We start from the raw sequence: 27,975 nt of genomic DNA, 5'->3' as shown, positions 1-27,975 counted from the left end.
GACACAACAACAACAATCAAAACATGAAAAATAAAACTTTATTACTTTATTCTGAACAAGCATTATTTTACAGATGCAACCCGGTACATAATGGTGGTTATGGCATGTTTTTACAGTACTCATTAGTGTTGGAATAGGTGTACTGGTGTTACCAGTTACCAGTATGACTGTACTGGTGTAAACCACAGAGTGTGGTGCCACGCGGCAGTGCTGCAGTATACAGTAACATTGTCTTTTCATCAGCTCAGGGGACTAAGCACATTATCTACAACAGTCTCTTAGTGGGAAAACTGAGGCACATGATCATCCGGCTCATTTTCTGCACCTTGAAACCAGATTCAAACACTTCAACAATAATTTGTTACATAATTGGAAACATCTTAACAACCCATAAATGAGATAAGATGTCCCATTCATGGGTCTTATAGCAGCTGGGCCCATTCCCGACACATAATGTCATTATTCAGACTGCTGAAGAACTTGAAAGTGTTTGTGAAACTCAATTTATACTCTGGGGAATGCAGTGACACAGTTTCTGTTAATACATCAAGCAGTGGGAAACATGGGCGCTAAGTAATCTGACATTACAGCAGCATTATACCTAATGAAGCATAGTGTTTTCATGTTAATATCTACAGTAATGTCCTGACAGGGGATGACTTTTTATGAAGGCACAAAACCCTGAGAGGTCATAAGTACACTTAGGTGTCCAGGTATAGTCAGCTATATACGTGTAGGGGGAAGAAGCACCAGAATGCTCAGAATGTTGTGGTGGAGGTCCCCCACACCCTCCATTTCATATGTTTCCCCCTTCATGTTGAAACAAAACCTACGCTCTTAGCCAGTTGTCTCAAATATTAACTACTTAGGTTCATTAAAAGCTCTTATAAAGTTAGCTAAAATGCAACCAAAATGTATTGTAAAAAACTGACACCAGTAATTACTAGGGCTGTCAAAATAATGTGGAAATTTTGATTAATTAATCACAGAAAAAATAAAAAATTAAAGCTGATTAATTGCGCTCCGTGGTGCCCTCTGACACGGTGTGCCAGTGAAGTCCACAGTGGCTCTGTCACATGATGGAGGCAGACAAGACGACGCTGCTTGGCCTCGTGAAAGGAACATTTAATTTTTTTTTAAAAAAAGGAACATTTACATTTAAAAAACACCCAGATGGACCTGTTGATAGAAGCACTAGTCTGTGCAATTTCTCCTCTAAGGAATTTTCGTACTTCAAGCCTGAAATATCACCTCAACGCAAAGCATTTAGCAGCCAACCCAGAGGTCCGAGCTAGCAATCAGCCTCGTCAAGCCACACTCCACCAGGCGTTCAGATGCAAACTGAGTGAGTCTACCTGTGACCGACCAACTAACTCCCTTGCAAAATGGGTCGCAATGGACTGCAGACCAGTTTCGGTGGTAAAGGACAGAGGGACAAATTGTGTCCAAATTTCAGCAGCTTCACTACGACACATCTGCCAAAACTTATTTGAATTTAAATTTTTAAAATACTTTCACAGAAAAAATTGATGTATGCGATTAATTTAGAATAATTAATCACAGAGCTTGTAATTAATTACATTCATTTTTTGAATCGCTTGACAGCCCTAGTAATTACATCATCACAGTTTCAAGCGTATGAACACCATACAAATTTTGTATAAAAGAACCAAGCAATGCAGCCATTAAACCACATTCTTGTAAATGTTTCTACTGACAAACTGGTGTTAAGGGGAACAGACTGGTGTTTAGGAAAAAATAAAAGCAACTGTACAATTTAAATTCAAAGTCATACAAAAGAAAGTCTTCTGATTGGCAACAACGTGGGGTCGTCTGCGAGCAAACCGGCTGCCACCATCGGCATTATGGCAGTGAAAATCCTGTTTGGAGATAAAAATGGAAATGGTGTTATGATGAGATGGAGTCAGAAAGGAATTTGAGAATTAGAGAGAAAAACAAAGCCCTGTTGTGATCACTAAAGTATATTTTGTGACCTTCAGTGAAGCGCAGTGACACCTAATGCTGACACTTCACGTGAAAACCAGTGCTATTTGTTTTACAGATTCCTGAAGAGTTAAGTATGTTTCTCTGACTACGTTTGTAAGGCAAGAATGAATGAAGAAAAGTGTGTGAGGGTCAAGTCAAACTTGTTACTCACAAGCGTCTAATTCCAGATTCAGCCTGATCAGCGGAACTGGAGCATGGTGGAGGAGAAGGAGGACGCACAATGACGCTGACATCATCCGCAAACTCCTCACTGAGAGATATGGAAGAGGAGACTGTTAACTTTTCCATCAGTGCAGTTAAAAATGAGTAATTCTGGAAACAAACTGTACCTTTTGTAATATGCCAGCTCCTCCTGTAGCATGAACACTTGGGCCTTGAGTTCATTCTTCTCCTGCAGGACGTCCCGCAGCTCCTGCAGGGTGAAGCGCGGTTTGTCTGACTCCTGCTCCAGGCTGTCTGTCTCCTCCTCTGGCTCTGTGTCAGCTGACACCTTCTGCAGTTAAAACACACGTTCAGCATTTCTCCCTGCACAGCACACTGACACTAGTAATGAAACAGGTAGCTCAGCAATTCTGGATTAGGCGCAATCATGATCTTTGTTTCCGCTGGTGAAAGTAAATCAATTAGCTTGACAACTCAAAATAGTAAGGGTGGACTTATGGACACTGGTGATGTTGTAGAACAACGGTCGCTGTACTGTTTGTTTCTTGTTCATGTGCACAAGGACGCACATGCACTGCACAAGCATGAGGGTTTACAGATACATATTTCTACACACTGCAGGGTGGTGGTGGTAATATGCAGAAACGCACCATAAAATAGCAATGCTAAAATAAAACAGGAAAAGAACAATGTAAGTTCATGTATACAAAGCAGATTTTGAAACATTAAAAAATGGGGGTGGAAATTTATCCAACATGTTTCTAAGGCCTGAAGGACAGCATGACAACGTTACCATGTTCTGTGTTTAATGTAAACAGCCTTACAGTCTGCCTCTCCTATACCCACAGTGAGGTCGTGTACAGGTAGGGCTGCAACTTAAGCTCATTTTCATTGACGATTAATGTGTTGATTATTTTCTCAATTAATTAATTCGTTGTTTGGTTTATAAAATGTCAGAATATGGAGAAAAAATGACAATGAGTGTTTCCCAGAGCCCAACATGACATCCTCAGATGTCTTGTTTTGTCCACGAGCCAAAGATATTCTGTTTATGGTTATAGTGGAGTAAAGAAACCAGAAAATATTGACATTTAAGAAGCTGGAATAGGAGAATTGTGAATTTATTTTCTTAAAAAAATAATCAAACTGATTAATTGATTATCAAAAAATTCATTGGTGATTACTTTAATACTTGACAACTAATCAATTCATTGATGCAACTATACAAGAAAAAGTTAAGCAGGTGTTACCAGCAACAACGCCATCGTGTTCTCGTCATCACCCTTTTCCTCATTATTGTCTCTCTTTGATGACCTTGGCAGAGGGGAAGGACTCTTGTCACGCTCAAAGCAGGTTGCCAGGAAGCCAGAGTCCCCTCCACACTCCACCCACACTGAATTTGGTTTGATGGAGTTAGATGCTGAGGACTGGGTTGACAACACAAAACATCCACTTAGGCACTAGGAAACCTACCAGACTTAATTTACATGATGAACCTGATTTCAACATCATTATACTAGTGGCTTCTATTTCTTACCGTCGTCTTTGGTGATGTAGATGGTGACACCCCAGATCTGGTAAGAGCGGTTTCTTCTATATCAGTGACCTCTCTCTCCAGTTCCCAGCCCTGCAGCTCCTTTCTCAGCCTCGTGACCTCCAGCTGCAGAGCCCCCAGCTCCTGCTGCCGTGCCTGGGCTGCAACTTCCAGCTCTGCCCTCTGCTGGATCAGTGCTTTGCCCTGAGCCTCCATCACTCCTGTCCTGTGACGGAGGTCCTGGTTGATTCTTATTAGCCGATGCTGCTGCATCTGGAGCTGTAGTTGAAGAAATGTATTTTATGACTTCACAAAATCTGTACAAAGGAAGTAAAGAGTTTGTCAGGTGCCAGTGTATGTGCTGCATATGGTCTAAATCCTTACCGCCTCAATATCCTCATTCTTTAATGTCAGCTCATGGTCTTTAGCACGAATTTCATCCCTCTGCTTATCCACCAAGTCTTTAAGCTTATTCCTCACCTGCCTCTCCTTCTCTGATATGACTGTGGATATGACAAAGAAAGCACAGAACACACGTTAACACATGCTACATCAATGCAATCTAACATTTCATTTCTTTACCATTCATTTCTTAGCATCCACCTCGCCACCAGTTTCCAATTGTGCCAACAGGCAACTATTTTAAATTCATTAAATGAGTGGTTCCCAACTGGTAGGTCGCAGCCCAAAACTGGACCCTGGGTCCATTCTGAATGGACTGCATGTGACTCACAAATGTGTCAAGTTTGTGATTATGAAATCAAAAGAATTTCTAACACAGAGCTTTTATTTTGAAGTGCTGTTTCCTGCTGTAGAATGAGTGACTAACAGACAGCTACTTGGCAGAGAGAGCAAACTGGCTTGATGACATGGCCAAATGCAGGTATGACGCTGGACGTATTAAACTGTATGGACCTTGAACTAATGACTGAGGAAAAATCTGGACCCTGTGGCTGGACCAGTTGGGAACCACTGCTTCAAAAGTCAGCAAAATCCATTCAATGAGAAAGATTCAAAGTGCAATGATTTTGGCAGGCCACTCTAAAATCTAAATATAGCATCAAAAGACCCTTTTTGCAATTGCTTCACCACATGACAATGCAAACATTACTTTTCAAGTCAAAACAAATAACTTTGCTGTGTTGAGGATAACATCACCTTTACCACATTTCAAATCTCTGCAAGGTGACTGTCACACTGTTCCAAAATCAAGTAAAACTAAGGGTTGACTAGAAAGCAGGGAATCAATTTATTAAACATATGTTACTCCATGAATGTATTTCTCAACAAACAATATGTCAGTGAGCAGAGTGATCATATCAAGCACCCATTCATTTGAATGTACACGCTTAAAGTATTCGCAGTGTGTATGTTGTCAAGTAAGTATAGCTGCGGCCACCATGAAAGTCTCACACAGGAGCAATGTATTCTGGTCTGCTTCAAAAATAGTCTCCTTTACAAGCTCCTGACTGCCTCCCTTCACAGCCTCCTTCCTCATGTCAACATGCCAGGATGAAGCAGAGTCCCATGTGACTCCATAGGGTAAATACGTGTAACGCACAGCAGATGGTTAATAGGCCATCACAAATCTGCAGTGAGCACACATATGGAACATAAATCCAATCTGTGCTGGAGCTCTCAGCCAGGACCAAACTAATTTAGCATTAAGAGACGTCACAAGATACTGTACACAACATGCATGGTGAGACTTCAAACAGCAACAAACCATGCTGTGCTGCGGTTATTAGCACTTATTATATACACTAAATACTTAATACATTTTAATGTCATTAATAGATTTCTATTTTATATTGCCTTAATATTTTTCACAATAGATAGTGTTCATTAATTGGCATTGGTGCATTCCTGTGATTTATGTTTTTAATGCCTGGCTGCAAACAAAATGCCCTCTGGGACAATAATTAGATATAAACTGATCAAACAATTTAACTCTTGATACTGATTCTAAGACCTCAACTCAGGGTATCTGTCGATGTGAGTAGTACCAATTGAGATGAGTGCTCTCCTTTCCACAAATTGTAACTCTGTATAAATCACAGCATGGAACTCACTGAGATCATTTTGATGTAACGCTGCATAAGGCCAAGGATGCTACTACTGCTGTTACTGAAATAATGAAACTGATGGAGGGAACATTTCATTTTTAAAATGAAATTGACAAGAAAACTGTATTTACTGTGGACTGGTCATGTCACAGCCGATACCCCAGCCACTAAATAGTGTCAATATTGGCACAGATACCACTCTGGTGTATTGGTCAATGAGTCCCTGTCACCAAACAATTTGAAAATGAAAGGTTATTCCATCATAAAATTTGAAAGCCTTCAGGAAAAGTGTTTTTTATCTGTTCTCTTATACCATAAATCATCCTTTCATAAACCCATCAGTCAAACCCTGGTCAACCCACCTTCCTGTTTCTGTAGGTCTTCCTCTATGATGGGCGACTCTCTGAGAGAAAGGCTCACTAACAGCCTCTTGTTCTCTGCCTGAAGCTGCGTGATTTGACAGTGCAGGTCCTGGACTTCGCCTCGCCACACATCATCCACCAGCTCCAACTCCTGAGCACAGAGATATAGAAAAAAGAGGGAAAACACCAACACAGTTAAGTGTGTGCACAGAGTACTTGGCATCTGTTTAAAAAGGGTCAATATAGCTGGGTGAACATGAGGGCATGATAGTCAACAACACAAATGTATGAATTGCTCCCTTACCATTAATAGTAATATGTGAATTAGTATCATGTAGGATACTTTACTACACTGATACTACTACTATACTAGTCTGAGGTATTTTAGTGTATGTTGTAAATACAAATACTGTTAATTTGAGTGTTTGATAAATCAGTTAGTGTTTGCCAGAAAATCAGCAATAGTTGATTAATTGTTAAGCAGTTTAAAGGTTAAAAATTCCCAACTTTTGTTAACTGGGATTTGCATTTTTGTACATAGTTTGTGTCACTGTTGGCAGGACAAATGGGGCAACTTTAAGATGTCTAAACTTATCATTGTGCTCTTTTAAAAGGTTAAAACAAAAATACACACACAGCAGTAGACAGACACAGCCCCCAGACAGGTAAACATACACATTGAAATAGAGAGACAGACACACACACACAGGTAAAACCAGGTACACCCAGGTACACACTGACCTTCTGGTGCTTCCTCTCCTGCTCGTATCTGTCGCTCCGCTCCTGCCGCAGCCTCTCCAGCTCCCCCCGCAGCTCCTCGGCCTCCTGTCCGGCGGTCCCGCTGCTCACCAGGGCCTCCAGCAGCTCCAGGACCCGCACCACTTTGGGCACCACCCCGACCAGAGCCTCGCACCCAAACCTGTCGATGATCCGCTCAAACTCCTGTCCGAGCACCGCAGCTATGTCGTACACATCCATGACTGTCAGCTCCGCCGCGGGTTTGTCCAGCGCTGACACGCCGCACGTTTCCATGTCTGTCCTCTGCTTTATTTACAATTACACCTCCGACATTTAACATATCTGTTTGTCCTCTGTCACTCTGAGTAGGCTCACATTTTCTGTAGAGAAACTAGTTGACACAAGCTAGCTGAAGCGGGTGTGGACATGGAGGCGACTTGTTTCAGTTTGTTGACTGTATAAACTTCACCAAAGGTTGAGGTAATGCGTACCTTACTTTGGATGCGGCGTTCAAGATCCAGGCGAAAACTCGTACATGTCACGAGCCAACTGGAAAAGTACTACTACCTGTGTGTAGGATGCGATAGACATCGTAATGACAGTCGAAACAGCAGTGCTTAATATTGCCGTATATTGACGAATAATAACCATACCAATTATTACTAATACGTTTCTTTGACTATCATTATATGTTCTTGTTCCGTGAACGCCATATTAGCAGGAGTTCAACGTCGAGTTTGAAAAAAATATCAGAATTACAGCCGCTCATGAAGGCATCAACCCTCCCTCCACGTTGAATCCAAGTCCTACTGCGCATGTAATGATAGTACAGGACCATTACCTTCTATGAACACCATTAAGTTTTAAAATATCCCAGCTGTACTACGTGACACTTGAGTTACAGACAGCCCATAATAAGCAGTAAATAAAACTTATTAAATGTTAGACAAAAAGTATTTATTAAAATATGTAGGTATTAACTTATAGGTGATTAAGTGAATTTCTTTGGAGGGATATAAATATTCTAATAGAATATTTCACTTATTTTTTTAGTTACCAGCCTTACCAATACCACTATTATATGTAGCCTATAGTTAATTTAATCAGTTTTAGTTGCAGGCTGCAAATATAGACAACTATGGTTAATTATACCAGCTTGACAAATTAGTTTTGTTTCAACTTTGATAACAGTAGGTTATCACAGTATAGTATTATGAGTATAGAGTATTGTATGTCATGATAGCAGAGATAGGACCAAGTCATTGTTTTGCGAGTCACAAGTAAGTTTCAAGTGTATGCATTACAGTAGGCTACCATGTTGAGACAGGCAAGTCTGGAGTCAAGTTCCAAGTCAAGACTCAGAAGTCCTGAGTCCCAAACTTTGAGTTTCCAATACCAAACAAGTCATAATACACTGCACTAAATATAATGCCATTTTTACAACAAAGCAATGATATATTAAATTTACGAAATTCCTGACTTTTTAAAATTTGTCTTGATTTGTTGAAACAAGTTTATTGTAAGTTGTTGTGTGTTCATCTGTCATTTTTGACCTGCACAATTAGCATACTGCAATTTGTTTGTTTGTATACCACAGCGTAGTGTTTGTATGTGAACAAAATTATATCTGGTATTATTTTTTCCAACTGCGCTCCATAACATAACATTAGTTCTTCATGGTTTTCTCCAGCTACTTGACCAGATAGATGCTTCTGAATTGCTTCAAAGTGGATTATCAAAAAAATTAAGTGTTGCCTTGCTGGGATTGAATAGTGTTAACTGCAGTTAATTTAAGGAAATTAAGGAGTATAAATTGATTTGTGGCACACTTTTTAAATAACTTACTTATTAATCTTTGAGCTTGGGGAAAAGTATCAAGCAGGGATGCACGACAGTATTGGCATGTCATCGGTATTATTGACCGATATTGACTTTAAAATGAAATATCAGAATCGGCCAACATGCTTTTTCTTATTTTGCACAATGAATGCATATCACATACTGTATATTGAAAAGTAACATATTTCATGTCTCCATCTGCTGGTGGGCCATCATGATAAGAGTATGCATACATGATATGATGTTATACCACCACAGAAGAGACTTAGTGATCACTAAAAATAGGTCAGGAAGAGTGTGGATATATTGATATCGGTATCGGTCAAATGAGTTGGCACATATTTGCATATCATGCATCCCTAATATCAAGTAGAAGGCTAAAATCCAAATGAAGTCACAAGTCATTGTTTTTAAAGTCCAAGTTGAGTTATAAGTTTCCATTTTGTCAAGTCGAGTTTAAAGTCATCAGATTTGTGACTCACATCCACACCTCCGCATTATGAATGAAAACATTTAATAAATAAAAATTAAAAAAAGGGTTGGAACAAGACGAAGTAACACAATGGGACATTAAATCAAACATTTATTGTTCATTTGTTTGACATTTACACTTCTTACAAGGAGAAACCACTATTATCTTTACTAAAATATATTAATAGATCTGAGTGTATAAAGACATTTCATACAGAGGAAAGGACAGAACATAAAAAGATGCATTTTAAGACCCTGTATGAAAAGCTCCCAGAGGCAAAGAGAACTTGAACACCTTCATATTGTACACTAACTAACCCTAAATCTTGATTCAGCCTAAAAGAAGTGTTTGATAATTAAGGGCACCTACATCTGATGTCTGTGTGCAAGCATTAACTCTACCTATGTGCTTTAAACATAAGATCCAGGTGCTCCTCTAATAAAGGGACATTCAAGAGATGAGTGTAGATATAAATTATACTTGGTGCAAGTGGCACACTCCTATACAGACTCTGTGTCTTTACAGGTATGATTCAATGAATTAGTCCAGTACATTCCAAGGCCTCTGAGACAATCGTGTACTGTTGAGAAAGAAAGCTGTTTTGCACATAAGAGGAACAGTGTCCATAATGAAGGCAAAACCAGAGGTATGTAATCTTTTGCAGCAACGTGGATGCACACAATGTGATTCCCCAGTTTCCTTTGTCACCCACCACAACATAAATAGCATACAGTGTACATTAAGAAAAATGTGATGTGCTCTGTAATGAACGTCCAAAATAGTGTGCAAAAAGGTTTTCCAAAGCATGATCAAAAAAACTATTGACATAACAGATATGCTGTCGATTTGTGGTTAGTATAAAGGTTTGTATTCTAAAAGCAGCAGTAGTACTTAATCATCTAAAATGTTTGTGATGCAGAAAAAACTCTTTCACACAGTCTAAAAGTAAAATATTAACCTTCTTTTGTTCTTGATGCCAAATACTAAAATAAGAAGGGTACTGCATGGATGGCATGCGCATGTATCTTTAAAAAAAAGGAGGGTAAAGACAGCATATCCCTTACAGGCATCAAGGGTCAAAAATCAGGCTTCTGGTCCATTTTGGCAAAAAACAAAACAAAAAGAAAAGAAGAAAGGAAAAAAGTGAGATGCAGGATGAGGCAGAGGATTGTCAGCATGCAACTTAAAGGAACCATATGTTCACAACAAAGGGATATTTCTGCGGTCAATCCAACCATTCATTAGTGGAGCATTTTTCTCTTCTGCTCAGGCATTACTTAAACTGCAACACACACAAGAAAAGAGACAGATAAAGATATGATTCACCAACAAGTCGTATCTTATTTTCCTCACATACAACACACACTCTCTTCTTCACAGCCCTTACCATGGATTTGGGTGGTAAGTTGGGTTTCTGGGCCAACACAGGTTTCTTCGAGAGAGCAGGCTTGCCGGGTTTTGGTGACATGGTGGCAGAATGGGCTGGCGAGGAGGTTTCGCCGTTCCCCTCAGGAGCCTCTTCTACAGGAACTCCAGCCAGGTCGTAGTGCTTCTTCCTCAGCTCTCCCAAACGCAGACGCTCATTCTCCAACTGAGACTCTAATTCCAGCACCTTCACCTGAGGGGTGGAAAATAAACAGGTGGTAATTTGAGTTATTACACGGCTTTGTTGAAGACTCAGTTCCGATAGTTCAATTATGTCATTCTACAGTTGTTAAGCAGGATTTATACTTATGCTTTGAATCAACGCCGTATCTACAGCGTAGGCTCTGTGTACGCCAGTGGTTCCCAAGGCTTTTGCTAATACCGTTGGCATGTGGTATGTGTGTGGAAAAAACGTGTCTAGTATCAGACAATTGTTTTTGTTGGCTCTACTTAGAACCTGCGCTTAACTACACTGCCTGGCCAAAAAAAAAGTCACCACCAAAAAAAAAGGTCATACACTCTAATATTTCGTTGGACCGCCTTTAGCTTTGATTACGGCACGCATTCGCTGTGGCATTGTTTCGATAAGCTTCTGCAATGTCACAAGATTTATTTCCATCCAGTGTTGCATTAATTTTTCACCAAAATCTTGCATTGATGATGGTAGAGTCTGACCTCTGCGCAAAGCCTTCTCCAGCACATCCCAAAGATTCTCAATGGGGTTAAGGTCTGGACTCTGTGGTGGCCAATCCATGTGTGAAAATGATGTCTCATGCTCCCTGAACCAGTCTTTCACAATTTGAGCCCGATGAATCCTGGCATTGTCATCTTGGAATATGCCCGTGCCATCAGGGAAGAAAAAATCCATTGATGGAATAACCTGGTCATTCAGTATATTCAGGTAGTCAGCTGACCTCATTCTTTGAGCACATACTGTTGCTGAACCTAGACCTGACCAACTGCAGCAACCCCAGATCATAACACTGCCCCCACAGGCTTGTACAGTAGGCACTAGGCATGATGGGTGCATCACTTCATCTGCCTCTCTTCTTACCCTGATGCGCCCATCACTCTGGAACAGGGTAAATCTGGACTCATCAGACCACATGACCTTCTTCCATTGCTCCAGAGTCCAATCTTTATGCTCCCTAGCAAATTGAAGCCTTTTTTTCCGGTTAGCCTCACTGATTAGTGGTTTTCTTAAGGCTACACAGCTGTTCAGTCCCAATCCCTTGAGTTCCCTTCGCATTGTGCGTGTGGAAATGCTCTTACTTTCACTATTAAACATAGCCCTGAGTTCTACTGTTGTTTTTCTTCGATTTGATCTCACCAAACGTTTAAGTGATGGCCAATCACGATCATTGAGGATTTTTTTCCGGCCACATTTCTTCCTCGAAGACGATGGGTCCCCACTATCCTTCCAGTTTTTAATAATGCGTTGGACAGTTCTTAACCCAATTTTAGTAGTTTCTGCAGTCTCCTTAGATGTTTTCTCTGCTTGATGCATGCCAATGATTTGACCCTTCTCAAACAGACTAACATCTTTTCCACGACCACGGGATGTGTCTTTCGACATGGTTGTTTAGGAAATGAGAAGCAACTCATTGCACCAGTTGGGGTTAAATAACTTGTTGCCAGCTGAAAGATAATCGCCCATGCAGTAATTATCCAATAGGAGGCTCGTACCTATTTGCTTAGTTAAATCCAGGTGGCGACTTTTTTTTTGGCCAGGCAGTGTATATATCAGCCTTTATGTCTGATAAGCAGATCTCTGCTACAAATACCAGACCGTTGCTATGGACGCAGTTCTGATCATTGACACTAATTTTTAAATCAATATTTCATGTCAAAGTATTGATTTTGTTAGTAAGTAGCTGTTTAATAAGCAGGATAATGTCCAGTGGGAGAGAGAGAGAGATATTATAGCTTGTGCTTACATTTAAACGTTAAGTGCATTTTCTTTAAACGTATTAATGGTTTACTATATTAATAGCCTTCAATTTTAGATAAGATGACAGAGCTTTGTACACACAACTGATAATGAAACTAAAACCTAGCAACACACTGCAAACATTTCTGAAGACAATCTTAAAAAACAGATTACAGAAATATGCTCGATTTACTGGTCGATCTACGTTCCAACCCTCACCTATGGTCATGAGCTCTGGGCAGTGACCAAAAGAACGAGATCGCGAGTACAAGCGGCCGAAATGAGTTTCCTCTGCAGGGTGGCTGGGCTCAGCCTTAGAGATAGGGTGAGGAGCTCGGACATCCGGGAGGGACTCGGAGTAGAGCCGCTGCTCCTCCACATCGAGAGGAGCCAGTTGAGGTGGTTCGGGCATCTGGTAAGGATGGCTCCCGGACGCCTCCCTTGGGAGGTATTTCGGGCATGTCCAACCGGGAGGAGACCTCGGGGCCGCCCCAGGACATGCTGGAAGGATTACATCGCCCGGCTGGCCTGGGAACGCCTCGGGGTTCCCTCGGAAGAGCTGACGGAGGTGGCTGGGGAGAGGACTGTCTGGGCTTCTTTGCTGAGGCTGCTGCCCCCACGACCCGGACCCGGATAAGCGGAGGACGACGAGATGAGACGAGACGAGAAATATGCTACATCCTGTGTTTCAGATGACGCCTTGAGATGTACATACATTTAATCAAATGTAATTATTAAGAAATATGAGGAGTGAGTGTTTACAGTAGTTAACATATAAAGTATAAAAAGTAAGGCACATTTACACTGGCAGCCGTATGCAGTCACTCTTCTCTATCCCTCACAGTTTCACGACTTACCTGTGACTCCATTTCTTCTTTCCTTAACTTGATGAGGGACATCCCGGAGAAGTCCATGGTTTCTGCACATGAAAAGCGTTTCAACAGTTATCAGACAGATGCTCATCAGAGTCTACAATGATCTAGTACACAGACCACACTGTACTCACCTTTCTCCTCCAGGTGCTCCTGGCCTGTCCTTGTTGAGGCCACCACATTAGCTGCCATTTCATTCACATGGCGAGAAGCCTGCTGGAGCACCGACAGCCTCTTACTGCTGCGGTCTGCTTTGACCTGAGTGCAGAGGAGAGCACAAGAGAGTGAGACCAGATGACACAGTTTAGAGTATTTTTATCATAATAAAGCATCTCAAAAGGTTTATCATTGTGTTTCTCTTGGATATTTGACCATTACCTTTGAGGCAGCGACCAGCTGTGCTGTGCTGGCAGCGATCTCATGGGAGCAGACAATCAATTCTTCATATTTGCCTGTGTGCAGCACCACCTTATCAGCAGACTCCCTGTGAGGAAGCAGGTAGAGATATTTATTTGTGCCCAAGCTGCAACCTTTAATTATGTCCCCAGAAAAACTAGCTCTGGCAGCTGCAATAATCTTTTGTGTTATAATGACAAAGCTTAAAGACAAAGTTAATTCTATATGTCCATGATGTCACATATTGACCCTTGCTTTTAATGTCAGCCAAGGAGCCACATCCTGTGCTGACCATTTGTTTACCGGTGCTTTTACATCCATAGCTCGGTTCATTTGGTCCACACCAAAGGGAAAAAAAATAATTTATTATTGCATTTTAGTTCTGTTTGGTTCCTGTTTAAACTGGCAAGTAACTCTTAAGTGGACAGTTTTAGCGATCATCATCCTGCATCATCAGGACCCACATGGGGAATTAAAATTCTGGGGACTGACTGCTGAATTTAAATGCTTCTGATGTGTATATTTAACAAAAAGCTCACAAAGAAATAACTGATTATAAGGATTATTAGTATTTTTAGACTGCAAATGATACAAATAATGACTAACAGGTAGAGACAGGATGAAGGGGCATATTACTGAGGGATCATCTTCACACACTTTGTAATAATAAACTGACAAAATACACAGAGTCAGATACAAACACAGCAGTTTTAATAGCCTTTGATCTATTAATCAGGGAAAATACCATTGCTGACATGCTTTCCCGTTACCATGGTTACCGAATTATTAGCATAAACAGGTGATATACATGGCAATATACAAATCAATTATTAGATTGCTTTCTTTCTTTCTTTCTTTTTTTTTTTAAAGATATTTTTTAGGGCTTTTTAGCCTTTACTGTATAGGACAGACAAGCGTGAAGGGGGGAGAGAGAGAGGGAGTGACATGCAGCAAAGGGCCACAGGCCGGAGTCGAACCCGGGCCGCTGCAGCAACAGCCTTGTACATGGGGCACCTGCTCTACCACTAAGCCACCAGCGCCCCATTAGATTGCTTTCTGAAGATGTTTTTATGATCAGCAGGTGGATTTATTTGTAGTTTAGCTTTTGAAATCACATTAAAAATCATACATCTGCGATCATAACATCCTGTGGTTGGTTCGTTTGCTTTCACACCACAAACGAACTGCACCAGAGTTTGATTGGAAGTGGACCAGGATCCACTTTTTTAAGCAGTCTCGGTTTGGTTGTTTGGTCCGCATGTTTCGATTGACAGCTTTCACACTGGCCAAAATAAACCGTACCAACTAGGCAAATGGACTTGAAATAGTTTGGTTAGGTGTGAAAGCACACTAAGAATCAAAAAAAAGAATCACAATTAATTTGACACTGGTATTAAAAATGCTACACTTAGTGCACTGAATGATACAAGAATATAAGATGTAATGTCCTGTATAACTTACACCATCTCAGTGGCTCCCCATCCCACAGCCTTGGCAGCAGAGATGAGTCCCTCAGTCCAGCGAGAGTTTCTGGCGTAGAACTCCTTAATGCTGGCTGCACCCTGAACAAGCACAACAGTACTGTTAGCCCTGTTACTTATATTTCTGAATGGAGCAGAGCAGCTCCTGGTTTGAGCTCTAAAAGAAAAGCTGTCTAACTCAAACAAAACAGAGCTGCCAGTTTTGGATTCAAAATTAGAAGAGCGTTGACTCACCCTCCCACCCTCCACAATCTCCTTCTGCAAGTCTGTAGATGCTATGATCAGCATGCGGATGGCCTACAGAAGAGCGGATGATGACAGAAGAACCAAGAAATTGGGATGATAATTAGGATATATTCAGGGTACACTATGGCAATACAGAAGATATAAGTTAAAACATGTCAAACTACAGTACCTTCATCAGGTCTGTGCAGCTGTTAAGGATTCTGTAATGAGAGTGACATACGACAGATTTAGAACAAAATGTACAAAGTGAGTTATATGTTTTTATTCTGTTACAAAATAGGTTATTGGTCAGGACGACAGGGAACACAAACAGAAGCATTTTGATATTGTGCTCTGCATACAATTATTAGTCTGAGGAGAGGTTTCAGAATCTGAAAGACAACTGTACCCACAATTTTATTTAAATTACACATCTAGTGTGTAGGATTTGGTGGCATCTAGCTGTGAGGTTGCAAAATGCAACCAAGTAAAACTTTCCCGTGTGCCAACGGTGGTTGCTGCGAAAACTATCTAAAGCCTGTGTTTTGCTTGTCTGTTCTGGGCTTATGTTGGACAACATGGCAAACTCTGTTGAAGACGACCTGCTCTTTATGTAGGTATTAACGGCTAAGGTAAAGTTTCAGATGTTTACACACTAATGAACATAGTCATGAATATTATATTCCATTTCTGCTGACAGACCACCCCCTAAATCCTACACACTGACTGGACCTTTAATTTGGATGCTGAATCTTGTTTAGCAATGGGATTTGAGAACCGGTTTCAAATTGTCTGATCTAGCAGAATCGTGCCATCCAAGCTTATCAGTTTCTTTTATTGATGCAGGCATGTTTTTTTTCTGACAGCTGTGTGTTACAAAACAATGACATCAAACTCATGTACGCTGCTGGGAATTTGCAAGAAAGCGTCATGGCCGGGAGGAAGAAACGGTCCAAAGTGTGGCTTCATTACACAGAGAAAGACGACAACAGTGCTGCTTGCATTGTCTGTAAAATGATAACGTCAAGGTAAACTGGAAACACCGGCCAGAACTGAAAAATCCTTCCATGTAACATGGTCTTAAATTCCAGAAATGCCATGTATTCAAGGACAACAGCGTACCAACTGAGGAGCACGTCTGTTACCGAGGGTAAATGTCCGATATATTAACAATAACGCCACACAGGCAGGCAGATTTTTTCTTTGACTAATAAAAGCCAAATAATAAAGTGAATACCGTACAAATATTTTCTAATTTAATCTACTGTGTTCAGACTAAGATATGAAAACAACACTGAAAGGCTGCGTAGGCCTACTTTTTCCCCCACATATAATACTGATCAGGAATCAATAAGGGAATCAATAAAAATTAGGCTGAGATGCAGAATTGATATTGGCATTGATATCAATAAAATTCTATCAATTTTGGTGTTTCAAGTCCCAAAAATGAACGAACCTTTCGTTGACCTCCAGTTTAATTCCTGAAGTGTCCTTTCGTGCCTGATTCATCATTTCCTAAATACAGAAACATATTTAACATTTATCAGTTACATGTGATACACTGCAAAATATTATCAATAACTTCATTAAAGATAATATTAGCACATCCTTAAGTAAGATTGATATTACTTACATCAATCCTGCGGACTGCCTCCTCAATAGCCGCTGATGTTGACGCCATTTCCTTATCGACCAGATCTCCAAGCTCATCCTGACGAACATCCATGCCTTTTGGCCGCAGCTCCTGGGTATCACAAGAGGAAACATTGCTATTTAATACAAGTAAACATAAACATAAATATCTGAAAGGATGTAAAACATTACTGATTCAAAGGAAGCCCAAATGTTAACAGGTCTTGATGGAGAAATGAGATCTGACAACCCAAATAAAATCATAAAATATCATCATTAAATCACACTGCTTCCTGTGCTTCCCATGGATTTCTTCTTTTTTGCAGAGGGACGCTAAAATTGTTACACATCAGTAAACACCCACTGACACTGACTCAAAGCCAGATGCAAAATCTCCATCTCAGCAGTTTATTTTTGGCCTCATTGGAAGCAAAAAAAATGAAGTGGTTTAATTGAGAGTTAATCTCTAAATGTAAATTACTGTGCGACAAACTAATCAGCTGTGGGTGGTGGATTGCTGACTGACATTTACCTCTCTCTCCCGGAAACAAGCTGTGGTAGGAATGCTTTAAAAAACGCTACATAAACGGTATGATCGGCCTCTTTGTTTGCAACAAACCTACAATAGGTTACTGTACACTGGTTACAGACGACACAAGGTATTATTTATCATCATACTTCTAAACAGAACTGTTATTCATATCTCACTAGGGCTGCAACTAACCATTGTTTTTATTGTCGATTAATTATTTTCTTGATTACTGGATTAGTTGTTTGGTCTATAAAATGTCTGAAAATGGTTAAAAATGTCAATCAGTGTTTCCCAAAGCCCGAGACAACATTTTCAAATGTTTTGTCCACAACCCAAAGATATTCAGTTTACTGTCATAAAGGAATAAAGAAACCACAAAATATTCATATTTAAGAAGCTGGAATCACAGAATTTTGGACTTTTTTTGGCTTAAAATATTACACAAACCAATTTAACAATTATCAAATTAGTTAGGGATTAATTCAAAGTAGCTAACACAAATAGTTAACACTAATCAATTAATCGATGAATTGTTGCAGCTTTTCATCTCATATAGTGAACGTGGGGCTCCTCATCCTGCCCTGTCAATAACTGGAATTATCAAAACACACTTAATAGAAAATGAATACAGATATTTTGTGTTAGTGTGTCTCACCTGGCCCAAGTATAGGATCTTCTGAACGATTACGCGAATGGCGGCTGGGTCTGCCCTCTGAAGTGTGGTCTTAGCCTTCAGGTCCTTTAGAAACTGCAGACTCTCAGTGGCACAGCCTCTGCAGTTCTCCGTCAGTCCTGTGGGGTGTTAAGGGGCACTGATCAACTATCAGCCACAATGCTGCATTCTTTTTACATCGGTAATTAAAACTCGCTTCTCAAATGCAGCTTGAAGCACCTAATCTATCATTATATATAACTGCGATGTGGCTCTACATGCGGATGAATGGCCTGGGTAATGATGATTAAAATGACTACAAGTGTTACTGGTGTAATGCCAATGAGGTAATCCAGATCTTCCTTACGGTCTGCGTGGTCAGTAGGTGCCATGTGTGCAGTGGCGCTGCCATTGATAATTGTATCCGCAGCCAAGTGGGAGAACTGGGTCAGAGCCCTCAGCAGCCCTCCAGCATCTGGTTACAAGAGCATCAGTGAGAGAGCAGTATGCCACGTTAACAAAGCAGCCACAAACTGTCAAGAGGTCAGCAGGATCATGTTGAAACACAAGCAGAGCAAACTCACCCCCCATGTTGCTCAGATAATCCGCATGGCCCTTTTTCACTTTGTCTACGGAGCCCAGTGTGGCCTCCGCCCGACTCACAAGGTAATCTGTGTTTGGAGGACAAACAGAGGATTGCTAAATAAAATAAGCTTTAGTAAAGTCTCCAGAATAAACAACATATTGTGAATAGTCAAACATACAACATACGTTAATCTGTTCGGTTTATGTCTGTTGAAATAACAGAGTAGGGGTCTGACCTGGAGAGCTGGTGCAGCGTATATGAAGGGGATCATCCAGCTTAGCGACAGCATCTTGGATGATGTTCTCAGCCTCTGTGACAGTGCCCTGCAGCAGAGCAAACTGCTCCTCCAGAAGCTTCTGCTTCAGCTGGTCCTCCTGACTTGCCTATATGCATGCACACACAAATACACATGCACACATATTTGGTTTAATACTAGTCAGTGACAGAAGAAATATACTGACAAACATAAACTAGACTATTGACTGTTTTTGTATCAGAACATTTCAGGACAGCCCGCTGTGCCCGATAATACAATTTCATCCACAACAAGATCTATTGCTAGAGTAAAGTGATCAAATGAAGCCTGTGTCCTCGTTGCATTTATTTAGGTGTAGTGAGTACAGTGAGAGCAGGAAGTCCAGACAACAGATTTGCACATTTCTCCGTGTAAATGCATCCATGTGCACACATTCTGCTTTATGTTTTCAAGTGTGGCAGGTCTTTTCTGTAATGTAAAAAAAAAAAAAAGCGTGCTACAGTAGGAGCTTTGTGCCCTCTGCCATCATCACCCTCAACAAACTGTATCGATAACACTCAATAGACTCATGTTCTTGTGATTGTGTTGTTATGGCTGTTTTTGTGAGTGTGCATGCTTAGATGCACACTAATGTTTCACTTTAACCCCGAATATCACAATATTCTGAATTTAAAAACAGTTTAGTCAGAATATCGTCTTTATCCGAATAAAGGCAAAAACTGGACAATTTTGTGCATGGACACTTAGCCACTGATTGTTCTTATGTGCGCACCAGCTCTTGAAACACATTTCCTCAAACAGAGGACTTTCTTTTTTAACTAAAAATAGATCTTAGAAGCTCCTGCTTAACATTGACTACATTTACATGGAGGACGGCCTTGTTCGGAGGCCACTATGAGCTGTTTTCATAGAGTGCCTCTACAGCTATTCAGTTCATTTTCATGTTTATGCACTCCGCAGAGCGTAGCCTGATGAATCAGTGAAAACACTCACTACCTACTTCACTACAGCACATATTTCCTGCAGCATTCAGACCTCGTCTTTCCTTCATACTGTCGCTATGCTATAGTCTACTCTTGTGGCCATGTTTTTACAAAATAAACATTGCTTCAAACATTTTCATTTTCATCAATCCATTATGGCAGACACAGATGGCAGAACATGTGTCGTCAACCAGCTTGGACGCCACGATTTGTCACAGCGTGTTTACTAAGTTTGCATTAAAAGCTGACTGTGTCAGAGTTTGATTAGTTGTATACTGTACAATACAAGTCTGAACTGCATGCCAATAGTTTGACTAAAATAGAAGAAACTCTACATCCTAGTCTCACCTCTTGTGAGTATTATCTTACGGCCACTATTATAAAATTGCAATTCACTTTCAGTTTCCTAAGAAATGATGTATAGACTCGGACAGAAGTAATCACGCTCAATCATCACCTATGACCCACTAGAGGTGTGTGGATGTGTGTTTTTTTGCAGGAACTCTGCCCTCTGCCTGTATTTTCTTCTTATTCTCTGCGTTTGGGACATTTATGGGCGTGTACCCCCACAGCACTCAAGTAAGGTTTGGGCTTTATGATGAAGTTGAAACCAGGTGCAAGACTGTAAGCAGCAGGCATCCAGGAGACGTGAGGCGAAACTCCAAATAAGAGTGAATCTGGGCCTTTTACTGGCAAGCATTTAGAAGCAGTAACTAACAATTCTGCATAGTGTACCTTTAAGGCGACAGACTGAATACAGTAATAGTATTAAGTGGAGACTCATCTGCCGTTCACAGTGCTGAGCTCGGCTCAACTGTCCTCACTGACCTTCTCCTGCAGTTTGCCCTGCAGCTCTCCAAGCTCCCTGCTGCTCCTCTCTCGCTCCTGCTCAAGCGACGACTGCTGCAACTGCGCAGACTGCCGCAGAGACGACAGCTCCGCCTCCTTCTCGCTCACAGATCGCATCAGACGCTCCTTCTCTGCCTGCAGAGACTTCACTGAGCTGTTCATTTCCTCCGACGACTGACAAAGAGAGAGAGAGAGAGTGGTGAGGGGAGCCAGAAGAGGCAGATGGCTGTGAGTGTCGGAGGGAAAGTCCATCCGGAAATGTATGACATGCCTCGAGCCCCAGAACAATTCTAATTACTATATGATGGTGAATTAGCTAAACATCCTCAAGGTCATTGCTGTATTATGACATCACAGGTGCACACTCACCTTTTCGCTGCTTTGCAGAGTCCCCTTGATGCGCAGAATTTCTGCCATCTTCTCATCCAGCTCTCTCTTCAGCTTCTCCATCTCAAACTTCTGCTCCTCCAGCTACATTGACAATTAAACAGAATTAGCAGCACATCCACACTGCACTGCCACACTGAGACCTCCATGTTGTTTTAAAGGAAAACATCAAACCACCAACCTTCATGTCAGCTTCCTGTTTAATTCGATCAACCTCAAATGACAGCTGCTGTTTGGTCCTCTCCACCTCCTCCTGCGTCTGCTGGGTTGCTGATAGCATCTTCACAGTGTCTGCACTCTGTCAGCACATTAACACATTCAGTGTGACCACACACTGCCAGGTGCTGACATCTAATTAAAACAAACATCTCTGGACTGGCCTGCAGTCCGTCTGTACCTTCCGCAGTAGTTCAGCATGGCTGGCCACCAGCTCTGTGTGCTTCTCCTTCAGCTTATTGTACCGCTGCTCAGTGGCCTGTGCTCTTTCTGCACAGCGAGGAAGAGATGACAGCGTTATCGCAGGCACTTGACCACACTTTGTCCATGTATTCGAGAGACAGTGATGACTATATCTTACTTTCTGCTTCAATAAAGACGGCCTGTGAGCTCTCATGCTCTGCGTTTCGGCGACGTGTAGCCTCCAGCTCCATGCGCAGTTGTTCATTTTCCACGAGTGCACGTTGTTTCTGCGCACGCTGTTCCTCTAGTTCTGCCTCCAAACTGTTGATTTGAGACTTCAGCTGTGTGATGTAGCGCTGAGCCTTGAGGTGGGGGGAAAGAGAGATGCGCATTTAATCTACTGGTGTCAGTGCAAATCCAGTTTGTTCAATATTCAACATGACAATCATGAAATTTTCATCCCACAGGATGGATTTATTTTTACTAACACCAGCCCAATCTTATCACTTGGTCTTTGTAATTTAAGTCTGCTTTTGTACAAATAGAAAAGCAGAAGACACACAGCACAGAGAGGAGGGATGACACGCAAAAAAACTGGACTATTTGCCAGCTGGAATCATATCTATGACGTCAACAATCTCTAATGGACACCCTCGTCTCGTTCAGAGGCTACTTGCCACATTCCACATGCCAGGAGCAGCATTTGCATCCACCCAACACATGACCCAGATTCCTTTGCACGTAGATAATAATGCCCTCTGCTGTCATACCTCCATTATGCACACACACAAAAAACCTTTGGGTGATTCAGCCTCAACAGTCCTTACCTCTGCTTTCACCCTCTCCAGCTCTGCTCTCAGCAACTCCAGATCCCGCTTCAAGCTCTCGATCTGGAGATCCCTGCCAGACAGAAAACACACAGTCACAGTGAGCTGGCGCAGACTGCATACTGAGACCAGAAAGTCAGACTGACATTCACAGGTCACTGTGAAAAACATCCCGGCTCACCTGTCATCAAAGCCTCCATTCGGAGGTCCAAACGTCTGATCAAATATGTCCAGCTGCTGCGAAAATAATTAAAATAATGACGTGAAAAAAAAAGTGTACACAAGGTCATGGTACTATTGTGAGTACTGTATACAGCCCTGATTCCAAAAAACAGATTGCAATGATTTGCAAATTCTTTGACATACACTTGGGGAAATAAGTACTCAACGCGTCAATTTTTTTTCAATGGAATATAGGCCCAAAATGATGCACTCTCAGCATCCCCTCAATATTGAGTTTTGGATGCTTGCATCAGAGCGGAGGTTTTGCCTCCCTAAATGTAACACTAAGCATTACAGATCGTCTTGTGTCCTGTCTGCTATTGCTTTTCTCAACCAGCAGTGACCACTTATTGTCCATGATTTACCCCTGACAGTGTGTGATACTGGAATCTGTGGGTTAGTCTGATTGCCCCTCAGGGACATTAAAGTTTTACTTTACCTTACTTTACTTGACCAAATCATTGCATGCTGTCTTTATTTTGATTTTACACAGTGTTCCGTACCTGTGGCTGTGACTGCATGCTGGATGTCGAGACGTCGCTGACCTCGATGAGCGGCTCAGGTTCATCATCGTCATCGTCTTGTTGCTCCGGTTCGTCCTCATCAGCCATGACCACCACTGGCTTCACGTGCTTGGCCAGTGAGGCTGCGTGCAGGAAGTTAGGTGGAGACTGACAAAGAGACGGACAAAACATGGGTGTAGGTTAAATCTGCAACAGCTTGTTATCCTTTTATCTATGGTTGAACAGCTGTGTACATAAATCATAAGCCAAGTTCCCCAGTTTGTAGCTGACAGTGGTAGTATTAGGTTCAACATAAAGTATTTGACATTCAAGATGAAGGCTGTGACTCAGCACTGAAGTCATCCCACCTCCCCCCATCCCTCTGAGCCCTTACATCAGGCAGTTTGGGGATCTGGATCAGTCTCTTGAAGTACAGCATGTCTCTGGCTTTATTGAAGAAGCCCTTAAGGCTGTGGGACAAAGGACAACAAGTTATTATCTTACTAGCACCTATTACTAAGATATGATAAGGTATGGCAAACTGCGTCACTGTACTAAAATACATATGAAGCATTACGTGAAACAACTAAACTACATCATTTGTGATAAATGTTAAACGTGCGAATCTCATGGCACCATCTCCCCCACCCTCTCTGAGCTCAGCAGCAAAGATATACACACTTCTTTGACCGTGACACCGACTGACGCATCACAAAGGGGTGGGGGAAGGGAGGCAGTGATGGGCATATTTGCATGGGCACTCCTGGGCGAGGCAGTATAATGTTGCACACTCCTCTGAATGACTCTCTCCCCTGTGATGCCGTCACTCTCAATTACTCTCAGCCTGAGGCCAGGGACGACCTACCTGTGGAACTGGTCATGGAAACGATCACGGTGGCCTTGTAAGGTGTCAGCGGGGAGACCTGAAATCCACAACATGGTGCAAAGTTTTTATGCTTTGAGACACATCAATAACCTCAGGGCCATAATTGACCTGCTTTATTTTATTGATATAGAACATTTAAAGGGACAGTTCACCCCAAATTTTGGTGTGAGTTGCTGAGTGTTGGAGATATCAGCCGTAGAGATGTCTGCCTTCTCTCTGATATAATGGAACTAGATGACACTTGGCTTGTGGTGCTCAAAGCGCCAAAAATATATTTATATATATTTAAAAATGTGTAAAAACTCAACAGCAATATCTCTTTGCAGAAATCATGACGTGGTTACTCCAGATAATCCACAGACCTCATTGTGAGCAGTTTCATGTAGGAACTATTTTCCTTCTACTGAACTACACCTAACAACCGTATAACCGCACAAAAGGAAGTGTGTATCCTCTTGCGGATGAGAGGCTCGTGCTTGTGAGAGTGTGGGGTGTTAACATTAATGGCGTCTTCCTCCACTTGGCAACTCACACTAAAACAATCCAGATTGATAAATAGCACTACAAGTAAAAGGAAAATGGGTGAACCGTCACTTTAACACATTTTTCTCTAAATCTATAGGCTGAGAGCTAAATGGCATTTTTTTTGAGTAATAATTGTTCTTACAGGCATGCAGCTTGAATAGCAGCTTGACGGTAAAGTGGTAGAGGTGACTACAGTCCTGGATAACTTGGATGAGTGGAGCCAGCCGACACTGGCCTGATGTGAGCGTGGAGATGGCGATGGATGTGTTGAGCTGTCGGATTACTGGGAGAGAGATCAAAGACAGAAGCACACAGTTCACGTTCAGTATTTCTTTTGGATGTCACTTTCTAATGTATGTGCTGCAGCAGCCTGTATTGGTATATCTAATCCTCTTTGGATAACTGATAGAGGCCTCTCGTGGTGCAAACACAGGTTGTAACGATTCTGTAAATCATCCTGATGAAGGCTCTTTACAGAAAAAGTAGGGTCGTCTTTAAAGTCAAATAATTTTACATATATATTTTGTGAAGTTATCGTCATGTTAAGTATGTAATTTGTGTCTGCTGAGAAATTGGGATTGTTAAAAAAAACGGGAATACATCAATCTTTGATATCTTTTTCGTCTTTTTTAAAGGTTCTTCTGTAAATTAAACTAAAAAGCAGTGGCATGAAAACAATCTACAAACACACATTCAATAGTTTCACAGTTATAAAAATGCATCTATTGTTCACATTTTGGAAGAAGTGACAGATATTAGCTTTTTTAACGGGATGGTATCTATGCACAATCTTAAATAGAAACTTTTTGATTCTATTTGGATAACAAAGTACAAGTACACCTCTTTCACAGCACAGTAGCAGAATTTGTTTATGGTGTATGAGATGTGATCCTGGGCCTCCACCCCGCAGGCATGGGAGGAGCATACCACTGTAGTTACTCTGGAGGAAATCAACTTAATGTCCTCTAATTGAAGGCATTTCCTCATCACTTAAAACTAATTTGGGTAAAAGAGGACGGCATGGTGACTGAAATCACTTTCTGAAAAAAAAAAAAAAAAAAGACAAACCACACTCTCTGTGAAAACGGGGTGGACAAGAGTTGCTCACAATAACCCTTTCTTCGCCTTTTGTACATAAATAGATAATGTCAGCAGGCCGCAGCCCTCGGCTCTAGCTCAAGTTTCTCTTCCTTAGGAGGAGTAGGATGGGGGAAAGGTGGGAGGCAGGTTTTATTTTCACCTGTCTCGGCCAGCCTCAGCTCCGTGTCCAAGTAATCAAACACCTCCACTGTGAGCTGGAACCTGCAGGAGAGAAGTTGATACCTTTCGTTAGACAGAAAAGAGGCCCCGCTCAGAGACAATGATGATGTGACCCTGTGGAATCAAACGAGCCGCAGGGCTTGTCTTTTTTTTTTTAACTTGTTTAGGTGGCAGCAGCTGTGCTTATGACTGATGATGATGATTGAGGATTTAAGGCTGAACAGATACTTAAAGCACTTTCTGCAGTAGCAGTGAACTCACACATTATTAATGTCGGTTCCTGCAGTGCGCTCCAGGACTTCATCAGTGGCCTCCAGGTTCGGCGGGATTTCTGAATGCTGCAGAGTAACATTTTTGGACGTTTAGTGCCTGTCCCCATTCACAGAGTGAATTTCCTAACATTTCTTTCAATCATCTATCATGTGCATGTTGGTAACATGTTGTAGGTGTGACAATCGACAGAGGATGCACTTACTTTCACATGAAACTCCATTTTTGTACAGAGCAGCTTGCTATACAGAGCCACCAGCTGTCCATATCTGTCATGGAGGTTGCTCTGGAAACCACAGGAGCAGACAAGCAACAATTAAGCACAGATAATAGTGAGAAAAGCTTTGTTTTTTGTTTTTTTTAAAAATTACCTCATCGAGTTGAAGCTTTCTTTTTCTCTTACAGGGGGGTCATTGTTTCAGGCTTCACAAGAGATTACTCTCACCACTAATTTGAATCTTTACTGCATTCTTCTGTGTACTAAAAAAACCTTGAAGACTCACCCACATTTTCCCAATTTCAACGAGAGAACTGTGGTGCCTCATGCAGTCTTGTAGAACCTGTGAAGGTTACATCTTGAATGAACTCAAGTCATTAAAGTTAAACAAATGTGAGGCTTTTGCCCTCAGGACAAAGCCTTAATGTGCAGATTAAACATTATCTATTTTAGATTTTGTTACAAACGACAGAACAAGGACGAAAGCCAATATTAAAAAATGTATACAAGTGAAAGACGATATAAAGTCAATAATCACATCATGTAAGTTCTGCAGTCAGAGTTTTGTCTCGATTTCATCACACTAACAATATTTGTTTCATTATATTTCCAGCTTTTTAATAAAGTCATGATGCTGCATCAGTCTGGTCTTTGATCACTCAGCACTGCTGCTCCATTAATATCTCCCTGGTGTCATAGATAGTCATAGTCAGAGTCAGTAAGAGAAGGGTACTTGGTGTCGTACATTGCGGTGTCCATCCCGCAGGACTTTGTGCAGTACATGGCAGAACTTCCAGCTGAGGATGGAGCTGCCGGCCAGAGGGAAGCCCAGAGCGTAGGACCAGAAGGTGTAGGCTCCCTTCTCCCTGTGAGTCCCCAGGATGATTCCTGTTGTTGTGTTGTTAAAGAAGCTACCACCACAGGGCTGATGGCTATTCTGCATACAACAGCTTACTTTTCCCACACAAAGGCACAATGAAATGAAAAATGAAAACAGACATGATCATGTTTTTTATACCTTGGTTCCCTCTATTTTGAAAATCTGACAGATAATCTTCGATCTATATCCCATTACCTTATCCTGCCTGGATACATTATAATTAAAAGGAAATCTTGCCATCTTTTAAGTGGATGTCCAGTCAGTGTTGATGGTATATATAGGTATATGAGTTCTCCTGCCTGCAGAGCCATGCCTACATGTACCAGGATGCATTGTGCTTTAGCTTCTGATGAAATGTAGCTATTACTTTGATGGCCAAAACATAGCTTTCAGTGACAAAAATATTCGCTCAATGATCATCTGCCCTGCTGGTTCTTCCTGAAGAACATCTCCAACATACCTCTGTCTAAGTGAGGAATAAAACTTAAAAGCAAACTAGTGCACAAACGAGCTCTTCCAGCGTCGGCGACAGCATCCAACAGAAACTGCCCACACTGAAAGTCAGTGCAGCAAAATGATTCAGTTTCTGTTGGCATCAGA

The 27,975-nt window shown here is 41.4% G+C and overlaps 2 protein-coding genes across 4 annotated transcripts in view; both read right to left on the bottom strand.

Moving 5' to 3' along the window:
* Positions 1–24: 24 nt before the first annotated feature.
* On the bottom strand, positions 25–7,375 carry LOC117251986 (RILP-like protein 1). Its single transcript, XM_033618602.2, has 8 exons — positions 6,873–7,375; positions 6,132–6,282; positions 4,088–4,206; positions 3,707–3,982; positions 3,420–3,596; positions 2,337–2,500; positions 2,159–2,257; positions 25–1,880 (listed from the first exon to the last, which is right to left on the bottom strand). Exons 1-8 carry the CDS (start codon positions 7,161–7,163, stop codon positions 1,790–1,792), a joined length of 1,368 nt encoding a protein of 455 aa, XP_033474493.1. The 5' UTR covers positions 7,164–7,375; the 3' UTR covers positions 25–1,789.
* Positions 7,376–9,278: 1,903 nt separating this feature from the next.
* The window catches only part of hip1rb (huntingtin interacting protein 1 related b), a 32,353-nt gene continuing 13,656 nt past the window's right edge, over positions 9,279–27,975 (bottom strand). For 2 of the 3 annotated variants that reach the window (XM_033619894.2, XM_078170697.1), the window contains exons 3-32: positions 27,241–27,383; positions 26,782–26,838; positions 26,484–26,564; positions 26,270–26,346; positions 25,989–26,050; positions 24,891–25,031; positions 24,203–24,260; positions 23,732–23,807; positions 23,338–23,505; positions 22,794–22,849; positions 22,613–22,685; positions 21,964–22,147; positions 21,784–21,872; positions 21,568–21,684; positions 21,369–21,470; positions 20,979–21,173; positions 19,147–19,294; positions 18,910–18,996; positions 18,693–18,800; positions 18,329–18,465; positions 17,143–17,253; positions 16,966–17,024; positions 15,700–15,730; positions 15,519–15,581; positions 15,265–15,365; positions 13,786–13,891; positions 13,542–13,665; positions 13,393–13,454; positions 10,568–10,798; positions 9,279–10,462 (exon numbers count right to left, since the gene is read on the bottom strand). In XM_033619894.2, the coding sequence (XP_033475785.2) occupies positions 10,454–10,462; positions 10,568–10,798; positions 13,393–13,454; positions 13,542–13,665; positions 13,786–13,891; positions 15,265–15,365; positions 15,519–15,581; positions 15,700–15,730; positions 16,966–17,024; positions 17,143–17,253; positions 18,329–18,465; positions 18,693–18,800; positions 18,910–18,996; positions 19,147–19,294; positions 20,979–21,173; positions 21,369–21,470; positions 21,568–21,684; positions 21,784–21,872; positions 21,964–22,147; positions 22,613–22,685; positions 22,794–22,849; positions 23,338–23,505; positions 23,732–23,807; positions 24,203–24,260; positions 24,891–25,031; positions 25,989–26,050; positions 26,270–26,346; positions 26,484–26,564; positions 26,782–26,838; positions 27,241–27,383 (3,056 nt within the window). In that variant the 3' untranslated portion in view covers positions 9,279–10,453. The remainder of the gene's footprint in view (positions 10,463–10,567; positions 10,799–13,392; positions 13,455–13,541; positions 13,666–13,785; positions 13,892–15,264; positions 15,366–15,518; positions 15,582–15,699; positions 15,731–16,965; positions 17,025–17,142; positions 17,254–18,328; positions 18,466–18,692; positions 18,801–18,909; positions 18,997–19,146; positions 19,295–20,978; positions 21,174–21,368; positions 21,471–21,567; positions 21,685–21,783; positions 21,873–21,963; positions 22,148–22,612; positions 22,686–22,793; positions 22,850–23,337; positions 23,506–23,731; positions 23,808–24,202; positions 24,261–24,890; positions 25,032–25,988; positions 26,051–26,269; positions 26,347–26,483; positions 26,565–26,781; positions 26,839–27,240; positions 27,384–27,975) is intronic. The other variant, XM_033619895.2, reaches the window with a different exon arrangement.

The sequence above is a fragment of the Epinephelus lanceolatus genome, chromosome 9 (assembly GCF_041903045.1).
Source record: "Epinephelus lanceolatus isolate andai-2023 chromosome 9, ASM4190304v1, whole genome shotgun sequence".
Classification (NCBI taxonomy): Eukaryota; Metazoa; Chordata; class Actinopteri; order Perciformes; family Serranidae; genus Epinephelus; species Epinephelus lanceolatus.
The sequence above is the reverse complement of the archived record's forward strand: the minus strand, read 5'-3'. Positions and strand labels throughout refer to the sequence as shown.